Source organism: Anolis sagrei, chromosome 3, assembly GCF_037176765.1.
Source record: "Anolis sagrei isolate rAnoSag1 chromosome 3, rAnoSag1.mat, whole genome shotgun sequence".
NCBI classification, from domain to species: domain Eukaryota; kingdom Metazoa; phylum Chordata; class Lepidosauria; order Squamata; family Dactyloidae; genus Anolis; species Anolis sagrei.
The window spans coordinates 27,991,731-28,007,182 of record NC_090023.1 but is presented as its reverse complement, the minus strand read 5'-3'; the positions used below and the strand labels follow the sequence as shown (position 1 = coordinate 28,007,182).

The 15,452-nt window shown below is 38.8% G+C and overlaps 1 protein-coding gene across 4 annotated transcripts in view; it reads right to left on the bottom strand.

Annotated features, from left to right (window-relative positions):
- Nucleotides 1-15,452, bottom strand: part of ZMYM2 (zinc finger MYM-type containing 2) — a 90,446-nt gene that overhangs the window by 7,950 nt on the left and 67,044 nt on the right. For all 4 annotated transcript variants that reach the window (XM_067466562.1, XM_060770963.2, XM_067466564.1 and 1 more), the window contains 9 exons: nt 14,082-14,211; nt 13,863-13,978; nt 12,987-13,164; nt 11,556-11,663; nt 9,405-9,499; nt 6,255-6,423; nt 5,730-5,881; nt 3,924-4,038; nt 575-826 (listed from right to left, as the gene is read on the bottom strand). In XM_067466562.1, coding sequence (XP_067322663.1) covers nt 575-826; nt 3,924-4,038; nt 5,730-5,881; nt 6,255-6,423; nt 9,405-9,499; nt 11,556-11,663; nt 12,987-13,164; nt 13,863-13,978; nt 14,082-14,211 — 1,315 coding nt within the window. The remainder of the gene's footprint in view (nt 1-574; nt 827-3,923; nt 4,039-5,729; nt 5,882-6,254; nt 6,424-9,404; nt 9,500-11,555; nt 11,664-12,986; nt 13,165-13,862; nt 13,979-14,081; nt 14,212-15,452) is intronic.

Here is a 15,452-nt window from a genome sequence, read left to right as displayed (position 1 = left end):
AAATGTAATAATACCAATAATAGAATAAGATAATAAATAACTTTGACTCGAGAATAAGCCAAGGGCAGCTTTTTCAGCCTAAAAAGGTCCTGAAAAACTAGGCTTATACTCGAGTGTATACAGTAAATAAGAAAAAAGACTATGATATTGATGAAGAACATTTCCCAGTTATGACAAAAAGTGTTAGAAGATACAACAGGAATACAAGAGTCTTGTTTAGTTTCTATGTCAGGCTCCTCCTTTAGGAAAGATACAATCATTTAATGCAGTGGTTCTCAACCAGGGGTCCCCAGATGTTTTTGGCCTTCAACTCCCAGAAATCCTAACAGCTGGTCAACTGGCTGGGATTTCTGGGAGTTGTAGGCCAAAAACATCTGGGGACCCCAGGTTGAGAACCACTGATTTAATGGGAAAACCTCTCTGTGTTTCACAAAGATGGCTCCGAAGAGCAGAATTCTTTAATCCAAAACAGCTGGTGAGCATCGGGTCAGCTGGCCCGACTCTACTGGATACTAACCAAGAAGGCCACTGGCTTTTCAATTGACCAAAATAATTACATTTAATATCATAGTACCTTCACTGTCTGTTCCACATAAGGAAGAAACCTGATATCTAAGATAAGCTTTGCTTTCCATTGTTAAAGGATTTTGTTTCCAATGTCTATAAACTGTGGCGAAGGAAAGTCTTAAGTGTTGTTCCACCGTTTTCAGGCCAAAATACTTAGTGTTGAAGTAGAGCAGTGTATTTAGAAGAGCAACTGGAGAATGGGATCCTAGCTGTTTTATCCTCCATAGATAATCTTCTTCCACTCGAGAAAATATTGATCCTGGAAGGAGAAAGAAAGGCCAATTATACAAGCCCGGAAACCACTCAATACTTTATAAATTAGACAAATCATAGCAATCTAAGTTTGTGTATGTGCTTCTGTGTGTGCGATGTCAAACTGCATTTATTCTGCAATGCAGATGCACCCTGGCAGAATTGATGGAAACAAATGGATTATGCAAAGACCTGAGAAATACAATATTATTTCAGGAGGCAGAGAAAATGAAGACTATGGAATTTCAAATATATCTTTCATCATTCCTTAGACAAAAGTCTGATCCTGCAAGCAGCATACATTATGTCATTCTAGAAACCTCAACATCTGACTAGTGAGGAAACAGGTAAGAAACTGCAGTTTTGGCTGTAACAAGGAATGCAGGTAACTGGCACCCTCTTGTGGCCAGGAAAAGTGTTGTGGCCCAATAACATACTTTAATTCTTGGTGGCATGTGGAAATAAAGTAGCAGAATTATTTATTGTTGTTTATTTAAAGCAGTGGCTCTCAACCTGTGGGTCCCCATATGTTTTGGCCTTCCACTCCCAGAAATCCTAACAGCTGGTAAACTGGCTGGGATTTCTGGGAATTGTAGGCCAAAACACCTGGGGACCCACAGGTTGAGATCCACTGATTTAAAACATTTATATTCCACCCTTCTCAACCCCAAAGGAGACTCAGGGAGGAGCACAACATATATATGGCAAACATTCATAAACATAAAACAAAGTATAGATACACACAAACAATAAAATCAGTTATATCAACTTTAAAAACAATTGTTAAAACTATCTTAAAACAGCAATTACCCTTCCAACCATGTAAAGATGAGGAAAGGAGAGAGAAATGAAATCTGACAGCAGCTTTGGGACTACTGGTTTTTATTTTTGCATGGGCTGCAGTACTGAGTGGGCTGCATCAAAGAGATTTATGAAAGTTCAATAAAGGGTTAGTCTTTGAAGTGCTGCCACATTTTTTCCTTTCTCTCCCTCTTTGCTCTTTTTTCTGCAACTCTGCTACTTCTCTGAAAATGTCCTACCTGGTCCTAATAGCATTCTCTGAGTCTACTTAAAACATCAACTCACTGTTTGTGGGTATGTTTTTCCTTGGTGTATGTACTCCATATTTTCAGATACAATTAACTCCCCTCTCTCTTCAAAGTGCCACTCAAAATAGGTACTATCTCTACACTGAGAACAATGTGGTGTCTTGAAATAGAAACATTCCCAACTATTAATGATAGCAAGTGCTATTTGTATGACAGGGCTTGAATCCCAATCAGCATGATTGTCAGTGTGCACTGGATCTCCCGAGAGTTTGTTTATTTATTTATAGTATTTATATTCTACCCTAATCACCCTGAAGGGGACTCCGGGCGGATCACAGAACATATAAATGGCAAACAATCAATGCCAACTATACAACGACAAGGCAGACAACAGATAGAAGAGGTATATATAGGCTTTCTCATCTTTCAGCATCTTTGGAGGCTGTGCTCGGTTCCGGCCACCAGGGGGTCCTGTCGCTCCATCTCCCTCCCAAAGAGCTTTCTTTGTTCGTAAATTCCTCCTTTTTACTGATAGAAACTGATACCTCCCCGCTTTAATGCAGTTCTTATTTATCTACACATATTTGTTTTCCAACTGCTAGGTAGGCAGAAGCTGGGCTAAAGGTTAGAAGCTCACCCTGACCTGGACTTCAAACTATCAATCTTCCAGTTGGCAAGATTTATTGCAGCTTGGTGATTAACCTGCTGTTCTGGTATTGTGGAGACAAAGCACTTAAATAAGGTTGCAACTGTCTCGCCAAGATTTACAGTTTACTTGTGAATGGTCTTCTTTATCAGTCTTATCTGAGTCAAAATACATTAATTCCCTGCTTTGTTAGATTACCCAAATCAATATTAAGTTAATTTCATCATAATAAAGAGAAAAAGATGAAGTAAAAAAAAAAACACAGATGGTTAGAGATGGGTGGAGAGAACCCCCTCCCCATCTATATAAAGAAAAATGTAATGTTCATTTGTGGGATTAACATAACTCAAAAACCACTGAATGAACCGACACCAAATTTAGACACAATACACCTATCAGGCCAATGAATGACCTTCACTCATAAAAACACTGGAAAAGACAGAGGAAGGGACTTAAAAAGCCCAAAAATCAAAAAGATGTTACAGCGCATGTGCAAAAACGACTCCTCCAGCCAAAAGAACAAAAAACAAACAAACCACACACACACGCAATAGCATATCCACACTCTCTTCTGGACTACAGCTCCCAGCATCACCTAGTCCATGCCCTTTAGGAGAGGAGGATGATCCAAATGCACTGCTTCCAAGCTGCAAGCTTTCTTATCCTTGGATTTCTTTGAGAGCATACTAATTCCTGCATATTTCAAATTTTCTATTCCTAGACTGCAACTCCCAGCAATCCTCCAGAGATAGGATAGAGATGGGTAGGTAGGTAGGTAGGTAGATCGATCAGAAAGACTGCTGGGAGCTGAAGACCAAAAGTAGGTAGAGAAGGAGAAAGAGGAAGGGAAAGAAAAAAAGGGAAGGAAGGAGAGAAAGAAAGGAGAAAAGGAGGGAGGGAAGGCTGGCCACAGCAATGCGTGGCAGGGACTGCTAGTTAGGCTATAAACATTAAAATAAGCACTGCCAAAAAAAAAAGAAAGGAAGAAAGAGAGAGAGAGAGAGAAAGAAAGAAAGAAAGAAAGAAAGAAAGAAAGAAAGAAAAGTTTGACAAAAAGCCACAGGAATGATTAAGGATGAGAGCAATGGGGAAGAATACAAGTTCTGTCCTAGTAGAACGCTGTGTTCTGGAAGGGAGGAACTATTAGCTCCAAGAACAGAAATTCTGGATCATAGAATTCCTGACTTGTCTGGGGTGATAGGGAAATGGTAACTACCTTGGGAGCTTCCTTCACAAAAACCTAAGAAATAGGTTAAAGTAAATTAACTTGTACATCCTCTCACAACATAGATAGATCTTTTGACACATTAATTGAATGTTACATATATCTACAATCACAATACAATTCATAGGTAAGGAACATAAGGTCAAAAAGAAGAGACAAAAATGACAGAGACAAGAAAAGTTACCATCTGGAAGTATGCTTGGTTGCCAGCTTCTGAGTATTTTATTAATTTCCTGCTCAAATGTTTGATAATTGGGATCCAAAAAGATATTATCTTTTCTATTGCTTCCATTTAGATACTGCAGAAAAAGAAAAGCACAATATTTAATATACAAACAAACAAAAATACAAACATCTTCTAGAATTGTTTTCTCTCTTCACGAAACTAAGGCATCCCACATATGACAGCATTTCACTGGCGAGATAACAGCTGTGCCTCTGTTTATCAACTCTTTTCAGGCTTGTGAAGTGGAAAATAATTAGCAGTCAAGGTGTATTTCCATTCATAGAATGTTCTTCCATGAACCATAAAGTTTTGATCCAATAATCCAACAGTTGCTTCTCTTCAAAGAACAGGGGCAAGGTTTCCTGTAACTCCTTCTGCATATTTGTAGGATCCCTCAAGAAGAACAGCATCAAGATTAATGCTTTGACACTGGTTTGTTCAGAAACCAACCAGCATTTGTTATTGAGAAGGCAAGAAGAATAATACTAAATGGCTCTTTACTGCAGAATTATGCTTCAAGTATGACCAACCAGTTGCCCACGGGTAGAACATGAGTGCGCTCCCCAGAAACTGACACAGAGAGGCCCAGGACAGAAGAAATATCCATAATGCTCAATAGCCTTATCTTCTATGCATGTGTATATCACATTCTAAAGATATCACAGTTAGCAATAGAAGTATATTCTGAAGTAGGGAACTCCACCATCTAATTAACATATATATTTGAGTATAACCCGAGTTTTTCAGCCCTTTAGGCTGATCCCCCCCGGCTTATACTTGGGTCAAAGTTATTTATTATTTTACTCTGTTATTATTATTATTATTATTATTATTATTATTTTACTCTATTATTAGTTATTACATTTCCATTATATTACTCTACTACTACTACTACTACTACTATTATTATTATTACATTTATTATATTATTTTCTTTATTATTATTGGAAGGGTACGTAAGCCCATTTACGTTGAGGGATAGAATATAGGTTTAATCAGAGTTGGATAGACTTATCTTAAATTTACAGTCTTATGTAAATATTCAAAAACATTTAACCTACTGATGCATCAATTAATGTAATTTTATTAATGTCTATTTTTATTTTGAAATTTACCAGTAGCTGCTGCACTTCCCAGCTTATACTTGAGTCAATATGTTTTCCCAGTTTTTGTGGTAAAATTAGGTGTCTCGGCTTATATTTGGGCCGCCTTATACTCTAGTATATATGATATGTTGTGTGATTTTTTTATCTGTCCTAATTTTTCTACCATTCAACTTCAGTGGAAGATTCAGATTCTAATGTCATACAAAAGGGAGCAAAAATTTCCTCTATGTTCTTTCTCCAATTTATTAGAAGTAATGATCACTACATAGCACATTCTATACTTTTAATTAAAAACACAAATCAGAAAATCTATCCAGGTGCACTCCCAGGATTACATTTGTCCCCAACACTGTTTTTGCGTCCTCTGAAACCCTTGGCTTTTTTTTCCATGGCAAAAAGTTCCCAAAAGTAGCAATTCGCTTTTTTAATAGGTCACAGTCTCCTTCCCTCTGATACTCTTCAGCATAGAAATACTTGTCTCCCAAAACCAGAAATGGACTCCTGTACATTTCCAAATCCCGCTCCCTATTTTAAGAAAACTTACAGCAGTCCATGTGGCACCTGGAAAGCCCAGGGCCAGAATTTTTCCCTCATAACCACCAAAGTTGCCCATCCCTGTCTTCTCCCATAAAGATTACATCTCTATTTTATTACAAACCTCCTGAATCCCAAGACACAGATAATAGATACTGTCAGGTGCATAGTTTTCTCCATTTGGTCTTCGGATTTCATTAACAAAATGTGCCAACCCAAAGTTTAGCTCAGCAGGAGTATGTGATGTAATATCTTCTTTCAATTTCACTGTCTTTGCTGCAGAGCAAAACAGAGGGCCATCATGAAAAAAGCAAGCCCTTTCTAATAAAATAAAGCATCTAACAGAAGCCTAAAGAATAAAAGTAACAATACGTACAGAGAAATTACAAATACTACCATAAAAGACAGTCCCAGATACAAAGAACAGAGAGAGCTTTTCACTAAAACTCTAAAACTTCAATATCTACTGTACTTCTAATTGAGGCAACCCATTTCATTCATCAGGCTATAGAAGTGGGAGTGACTTGCCCGATGCCATCTTAGTAAGACCATGTCATTCAAATATACCTCCCAGTTCAAAACATCTACTAACGCACACTCACTGCCTGTTTTAGACCGAAAGACTTATAACCAATTAGGAAATACTTACTTGATTTCAGCTCATCTAATACTGGCAGATCTTCATCTAGATTTCTAGTTTTTACCCAGTGTTTCCATGCATTTACACCATACGCATACTTGAAGGGGAAACTGCACTCTGAATTCTCAGAGCTATCGTCCTGAGAGTGGTATTCAGACACTACTTTTCTCTTCGCTCCCTGCCAAGAAAACAGACCTGTAAATATCACTGCTTATTAACATGGAACTTAACAATTAGTAATTCTACACTCTACTATGGATAGATGAAAGCAAGTAAAGCATAACTACTAACTACTAAGGCTGAGGAGCCTTCTAATCAAGGTGAAAGAAGAAAGCACAAAAGCCGGGTTGCAGCTGAACGTCAAAAAAACCAAGATTATGGCAACAAGAATGATTGACAACTGGAAAATAGAGGGAGAAAATGTGGAGGCCGTGACAGACTTTGTATTTCTAGGTGCAAAGATTACTGCAGATGCAGACTGTGGCCAGGAAATCAGAAGACGCTTACTTCTTGGGAGGAGAGCAATGTCCAGTCTCGATAAAATAGTAAAGAGTAGAGACATCAGACTGGCAACAAAGATCCGCCTAGTCAAAGCCATGGTATTCCCTGTAGTAACCTACGGATGTGAGAGCTGGACCATAGGGAAGGCTGAGCGAAGGAAGATCGATGCTTTTGAGCTGTGGTGCTGGAGGAAAGTGCTGAGAGTGCCTTGGACTGCGAGAAGATCCAACCAGTCCATCCTCCAGGAAATAAAACCCGTCTGCTCACTGGAAGGAAGGATACTAGAGACAAAGTTGAAGTACTTTGGCCACATCATGAGGAGACAGCAAAGCCTAGAGAAAACAATTATGCTGGGGAAAGTGGAAGGCAAAAGGAAGAGGGGCCGACCTAGGGCAAGATGGATGGATGGCATCCTTGAAGTGACTGGACTGACCTTGAAGGAGCTGGGGGTGGTGACGGCCGACAGGGAGCTCTGGCGTGGGCTGGTCCACGAGGTCACGAAGAGTCGGAGACGACTGAACGAATGAACAACAACAACACTAACTACTCAGAAGATTTGTAAAGACCAAAGTAATACTTGTGCTTCACTGAGCTCAAATGATATGATGAGTTCCTTATACTATTACCTCTTTCAAAAACTGTTCTGCACTATAGTCAAAGAATTGCCTTAATTATGCAGTAAATAATAATAATAAAACGATTACTTATACATTAATAATACAACGATTACTTATACGTCCTTTTTACACTTGACAAAACCATTTCTAGAAAGATAAAAGGTTAGCTTTCTATTTTGAAAGATCCAAATAATTATGTCAAGCTGTTGATAGGTTACACATGTACAAGAATTGAAAAAAAAGTTTAAAAAGCGAGTTGCAGAGCTGATTACACAGATGCTGATACATTAAACTGGAAAGTTAAATAGATGTCTCCCTGAATTTAATACCAAACGTAATTTTCCCGACTGAAATGCAAATGTATTAATAGAATACAGTAGACAAATAAAAACACAGAAAAGATAAACATAGGAAGAGACATAATGTATACAGAAAGTTGAAAAATCTGAGTCACTATATACACTCTGCTATTCTCATGTGTAAGCTGAGGACAGGTTTGAGGGCCAAAATTATGGATTTTGATATGACCCGAAGGTGAATCAGGGTCATTCAGAAGAGAGGGAAAAGCAACAGTGTTGCCTTGAGCAACTGCTCCTGGCCACCATTGCTGCCATTTTCCTGCCCAGGCATTCAAAAGGTTCAGCAGCTGTGCCACAAGGGAGACAGTAGCAGTGGTTCTCAACCTGTAGGTTCCCAGATATTTTGGCCTTCAACTCCCAGAAATGCTAACAGTTGGGTGACTAGTTGGGATTTCTGCAAAAAAAAACACCTGGGGACCCACAGGTTGAGAACCACTGCAGAAAAGGCAGCAGGAGAGTCAGTGCTTCTTTTAAGTTTTCCCACTACTCAAAGAAGGGGATGGTTTCCTTGTTGACAATATTTAATGTACAGTATGTACACTGACGCGTGTATAAATCAATGCAGGTTTTTCAGGTTGATTTTTTAAACTAAAATTTCTAGACTTACACAGGAAGCCAGAAATGTAAATAGAAGTAAAAATGCAGGAGTGACAGGAAGGAATAAGATATAGAAGAAACTGCCAGTGTTGAGCAACAGCATCCCAAGAACCAATGTAAATTCAGCCCATGGTTTTATGGTCTCTGTATGTCTCTGGACATCAGTAATAATGATACTAATAGTAATACTAAGAATGATAGGGTTTCAACCCTGACTACACAAGCCTAAATAATTAGAATGAGGGATTCCTTCCCCGAGTCCCCTTTGAATTCCTATCTCAAGAAGGGGCTTAGAAGTGGAGTTGTCTTACTCATCCTGCATGCCGCTATCTCCTCCACTTTTGAATACTTAGCAACGTGGTATCTTCAGGAAGATGTAATTTCCTCTTTAAAAGTATTTTTATTGCCTTGGTGAGGCCATGTCGTCAATCCTACATTTTGACCTCTCTCTCTCTCTCTCTCTCTCTCTCTCTTCTTTTGTTCTCCTTGAGTGAGGAGGCATCTTGCCATTCTCCAGGCAAGATGTAGATTCATGGATGCTATTTTGTTATTTTTCCTTTTCCTTAGAAGATAGCTCAGTGAAGTTAGTTAGCCCCAAGAACCCTTCCTATCCAGAATGGATTTCTTTTGACTTTAATAAACATATTATTTTTGATCCTATGAAGTTGTGGATCTGCAATCCTGTTCCATCCTGCTGAATGGAAATTAATCCTTGCTCTCTACACGTAAGCTTCTGGTGGTTATGAACTGTGCTTCTGGCACTCTGCTATATTTTTGTGGAATCACCCCCAAGTGAGGGTTATTTTTGAGCCTAACAGCTCTTGATTTTTAACAATAATACAACTTTATTGATACCCCACCACCATCTCCAATAGGCACTCGGGATGGCTAACGAATAGCACACAACGGTGCCATACAGCATGTAAAATACAATATATCAACATTAAAACCATTAACACATTTTAAACCAGACATGTAAAATTAACAGGAGCAATAGAATCAATAAAATATGGCAATGGCTGTTGATCAAAGGTCCATGCTCATTAAAATACATTTTAATTTTAAAATACATAAATAAGAAATACCTTCTTTTTAACTCGAGGTCTTGGCTGTTCCTCGTACTCTTCACCAAAGACAGGTGGCAGCAAGAATTCATTTTCCGTTTCAAGTTCCTCTGTTGCTGCACATAAATTAGAATGTAATTCCCATAAGAAATATTTAACCAACCTACAGTCTGCAATTATCTCATCAGGTGCATTTAACTGATTGAGATATAATATACAGTTAAATATATTTTGCATATAATTCATGCATGAACATAACAGTAAAAATAAAATTAATAAAGTAAACTAAAATACAGTAGAGTTTTGCTTATCCAACCTTCGCTCATCCAACGTTCTGTATTATCCAATACAGTCGGCCTCCTGCCCGGATCCACAGCTGTTTCAGTACATAGCAATGATTTGGTGCTAAATTTGTAAATACAGAAATTGCTACATAATGTTACCATGCATTGAACTGCTTTTTATGTAGAATTGTTGTAAAACATGATGTCTTGGTGCTTAATTTGTAAACCGTAATCTAATTTGACATTTCATAGGCTTTTCCTCAATCCTTCCTTATTATCCAACATTTTCGCTTATCCAACGTTCTGCTGGCCCATTTATGTTGGATAAGCAAGATTCTACTGTATCCAAAATCAAAGGCAATACAGTGTTCCCTCACTTATCACGGGTGTTACATTCCAGGACCATCCGCGAAAAATGAAAATCCATAAAGTAGGGACGCTATATATGTATATCGAGTTCAGAGAGTGAGCCAGAAGCGAGGAGAGATTTAAAGGCACTGCACACTTTTTTTTTTTGCTAGCTATCTCTGCTTTGCTTTGCAATCTCTCTTGATTGGCTGCCTCTCTCCCAAGGAGGACAGTGAAACCCCCTTCCACAATCCATCATTCCCAGGAGGCAGGATTACAACACCGTTCTGGGCAACGGCAACCATTCATAAACTGGGAGGCTAAAACCCGTGAAACAGCAAGTCTGCGAAAAGCAAACTGTGAAGTAGCAAGGGAACACGGTATACTTATGATTACGAAATACAATATTCCCTCACTTATCGCTCCAGGACCACCCACAATAAGTGAAAATCCGTGAAGTAGGGATGCCATATTAATTTTAATATGTATACATTATTGTATATATTTTATATATTATTTTCTTACCCATGCTTCCTTACCCGCCTCCCGGCCCATCCCAAGGATGCCTGCCTCCCTGGCCTTCACAGACCCCAGCAGAGCCTCAGGAGCTATGCAGGCAGCAGCAGGCCAGGTAGGCAAGCCTTCCCCACCGCACCTCAGGCCGCCGCACTTTCGGGGTCCCTAGCCTCCACTGGTTGTAAATATTTTATATTAATATTTTCAAAAATCTGTGAAACAGTGAGTCCACAAAAAGTGAACTATGAAGTAGTGAGGGAACACTGTATTACAGAAATCGATGGTCTCAAGATTCCCTGCCCTAATCTGGGCAGCAATGGGAGAACCTACTTTATGTGGATTTCTACTCTATACCAGAGAAAGATATCATGGCATACTTGGAAACTTTTAAAGTACCAAACTTTTAAAGTATCCTGAACCAGGATTTACTGGTCTGATGTTCCTTCAGCCACTTTTGACTCTTTGTGACCTCATGAAGAAGCTCATGCCAATGCTCCCTGTTGGCTTTCACCACCCCCAGCGCCTTCAAGGTCAAGCCAATCACTTCAAGGATAACATCCATCCATCTTGCCCTTGGTCTAATATGGCAAGATATTTACATTCCTATCACCCTCACCACTTTTAAATATAGAATTGCTCCCAATTTTGAAGCCTCAGATAGAAAACGGCGTTAAGTTAGAGTTACTTCATTTGAGCTAGTTATAGGGATCATACAACTCCCCTGCTCCAACAGCTCGGTTAGCTGACAGCCTATTTCCAGGCACAATTCAAAAGAGATGGTTGGGACCTAAAGAGCCCTACATAGTTTAAGATGTGCTTTTCATTGTAACCTTTTAAATATGCAAATTCCTTTGAGCCCCATTCTTGGGAAAAGGTGGGATATATACATAAAGTTAACTATAATATATTAATAAAAACAAATGCTCCAATATAAATTTCCCAGAAAGAGGAGACCAGTCACAGAAAGCAATTTGTGTACCATACCAACAGTCACACTCTTTGTTTTAAAACTTAATGTACAAACCTCTAGGAAAATCAACCTCAATATCAAGGTCTGGGTCATATGGAACATCAGGCAAGCATGTTTGCGTTTCCGTCTCAGAAGGAAGCACCTCTGTCTCAATTACTTCACCTAAAATTAAAGAAAGGCCAAATTCCAATGTTATTTACTTATGAGCCAAAGAAACACTAAGGCAGACAAGTTTACATGAACATGTAAAGAAGGACCAGAGCAACTACTGGAATCTCCCAACCAATACACCCCATTCCAGTTTCTGGAGCCTGAACAGCTTTATCTTACTTTCTACCACCAATAGATACAGCATTACAAAACATGAAAAAGTTTTGGTTCCATAAACAACTGACTTTGTTCCACAGGACTTTGAGAAAACAGATAGTGACTATCATAGTATAAGACTCAGGAAAGCAGCATGGCTAGAGATGTCATCTAGGGAAGCCTGTATATGTGCACTCCCTCTCCTCTGTCCTCCTGTCAGAGCATCTGCACAACTGCCAGTACCTTATGACCTATTGTGTTGTTGAAAGCTTTCATGGCCAGAATCACTGAGTACACAGAGAAGCCATTGAAATCCACAAGCATGTGGACAATTTCAACAGAAAGGGACTGTGAAAATGAACAAAATCTGGCTACCAGTATTTTAAAAACTCTAAAATCAGGACAGTAAATAAAGAACAACACTAAAAAAACAGGGGAATTCCAGACAAGAATCAATCAGAGCCAGCTAACATGTCCCAACAAAGGATCCTCCAGGCAGCAACCAGACAGGCTTTGAAGCTGCAAGGCCATTCGATGCTAATCAAGGTGGCCAACTGCACCATTCACACTTCCCTCAAGCAGACAAGAGATCTTTCTCCCAACTTGGACATTCCACAGAGATATAAACCTCACCTGACTAGTTTCCAACAGACTTCACAACCTCTGAGGATGCCTGTCATAGATGTGGGCAAAATGTCAGGAGAGAATGCTTCTGGAACATAGTCATACACCCAGAAAACTCACAGCAACCCATGTGACCTATTGTTCACTTTTTGTATATGCAGTAGATCAACCTTCTTAGCAATGAATTCAGGTTGCAGCCTGACCCATACTGCAACCTAGTCCTAAACTTTGCTGTTTTTTAAAAATCAGATGTGGTGCTATTGAAATGATCAAGTGAAAAACTCTTACTGAACCTGGTTGGACTAGGAGCCTAGGGTGGGAAAGATATATTTCCTATTTACCATAAAACGCCAAATACTTATTATTTTAGAATGTGATATGTCACCCACCAGGTTTCCACAGTTGAGAAAAATTCAAACCCTGGGCTCCCAGAGTCCTAGTCCAACCATCAACCATTACACCACACAGTCTATCATAAACCACACTAGACTTCAACACGTGGGAATCCACCAATACTAGTCTGATTCAATTTCAATAAAAATTGTTAGGACATACTTTCGAGTTCTACAGCTTCTACTATCTCAGTGGTCTCAGGAATTTCTTCTGGGATGACCACTGAATCACCAGACTCTTTTTCAGAATTGGGAGGGACTTTATTCTTTAATTCTTCTATTGCTTCAAGTATCTTCTCACTGGTTTCTAATGTGGTTGGCAGAAAAACCGGAACAGGGACCTATGTAGGAATGATATAAATCATTAACTTTCCTAATGATGAAGTACAATCAAAAACAAGCATTTCAGAGGGCAAAATGAGTAGAAATTAAATAATGCTGACCTGAACTGGCCCTGGAATATGACCTGGATTATGTGATTTTAATTGTTGTTTTAATATTATGTTTTAATTGGTTGGTTTTAATGTTTCATTTATTCACGGATGTATGTATACATGCGACACTGAATTGTTGCCTTTGTAAAGCCACCATGAGACCCCTTCGGGGTTGAGAAAGGTGGGATACAACTATGGTCAATAAATTAATTAAGTAAACTTTCAGCGAAGTCTAACAGAATTTTTTAAGTATGCATGAAGTATTAGGTGGGTGGAAGAAATAACCAATTCATATGTAACTGAAAAAGGATAGAGAATTTGTAAATTGTGCATGTCGATCTCATTTTAGACATAGTGGTGTTTATGGTACATGTGAGTTAATATGTTTCCATTGCATAGCAAAGTATACTTTCCCATTTACCTTGTATTTCTTTTTGTAGCCAACAGCCTAGCTTAGTAAGAGATTCAACTTTTCCAACAAAACTGAAGTAGAAGAACTTCAGCTTTACACAGCAGTTTTATATGAACATTATGGCATAAAATAGGTGAGTTTAAGGAATATAAAATGCAACAAATGGTAAAATCAATATTGAAATAAGACTTACTGGGACAGGAACTGTTGTAGGAACGGGAACATTTTGACTACACATGTGCATAGGAACAGGTACGTATACAGGTACTGGTATAGGCACAGGGACATATTCTTTTTCCCAGCCGTCATCTATAATGAAAGACAATAAACTTTCATATAGAAACACTGAAAGAGTACTACGAAACAGAAAAAAGTTATATTCTGACAAAAGGTGCTGTTTTTTAAAAATTACCTGTTTGACTAGATTTAGTTTGCATGTGGGGTTTGCAGTATGTTGCTTTTGTCATTGTCAGAGGCTTGCAAAGCACTGCTTTGTTTTTCATTTCTTTATTTGGTGTTGGGGAAGGAGGTGGTCCTGATCCCTGTAAAAAAGGACATTGTCCAATATTAACACGTAAAAAAACTGTATTAGACTACAGTAAATGTGTTGTCTAAAGTTTATATGGCTGGAATCATTGGGTTGCTGTGAGTTTTCCGGGCTGTAGGGTCATGTTCCAGAAGCATTCTCTCCTGATGTTTTGCCCACATCTATGGCAGGTATCCTCAGAGGTCTGTTGGTAACTAGGCAAGTGAGGTTTATATATGTCCAGGACGGGAGAAACAACCCTTGTCTGCTGTTTGAGACAAGTGTGAATGTTGTGACTGGACACCTTGATTAGCATTTAATGGCCTTGCAGTTTCAAAGCCTGTCTGCCTGCTGCCGGGGGAGATTCTTTGTTGGGAGGTGTTAGCTGGCCCTGATTGATTTTTGTCTGGAATTCACCGTTTTTGAGTGACAAGAGTTCTTTCTCCCACTCTGGACATTTCACAGATATATAAATCTCACTTGCCTAGTTTTCAACAGACACCTCAACCTCTGAGGATGTCTGCAAGAGATATGGGTGAAACATCAGGACAGAATGCTTCTGGAACATACCCATACAGCCCGGAAAACTCACAGCAACCCAGTCTACAGTCAATTTTGATAGAAGATTCTAAGATGTAGGATAACCATATTTCTCCATGGCTCTGATAAAGTAGGCTGCAATCCATGAAATCTTATGCCAAATAATATTGTTACGTGTTGAAAGATCCACAAAACTCTTTGCTGAAAATTATTACCTTTATAATTACAAGGAAGTGGAACACTAAATGGTTCAAGTGCTGTGTCACAATTGTCCCAAGCCCTATTGTCAGTGCTGAGACTTTGACAAGCTGGATCAGAGGGAGCATGTTTTGTACTTGAGGCCAGCACAATCAATATTTATATTTTAAAGAGTAACTCGTTCATCAGCTTTGAGAAATGGGAATTACTTTAAAGAAACTAAAATATAATAATAACTACTTCCCCTTTTTTTGGTTGTGAAGAGAGCAGTATTGGAGTTTAATATTTAATGAACTACTTTTAAAAAGATACTCCAAGTTCTGCATGTATGAGCATGCCTTGAGGTTAGGCTTCCTCTCTCTTCCTACCTTGAAACTCATAATGTGAAGCTGGTTTGGTTTTGAAACTGATTCAATGCCGTGGGTCAGTACAAGCAAAATCTTGCAGATTCCTCTTCCCAGGCATATGGTTTAACTCATGTGTTCACTGTGTCATATGAACAGAGCCTTATGAAAGAAT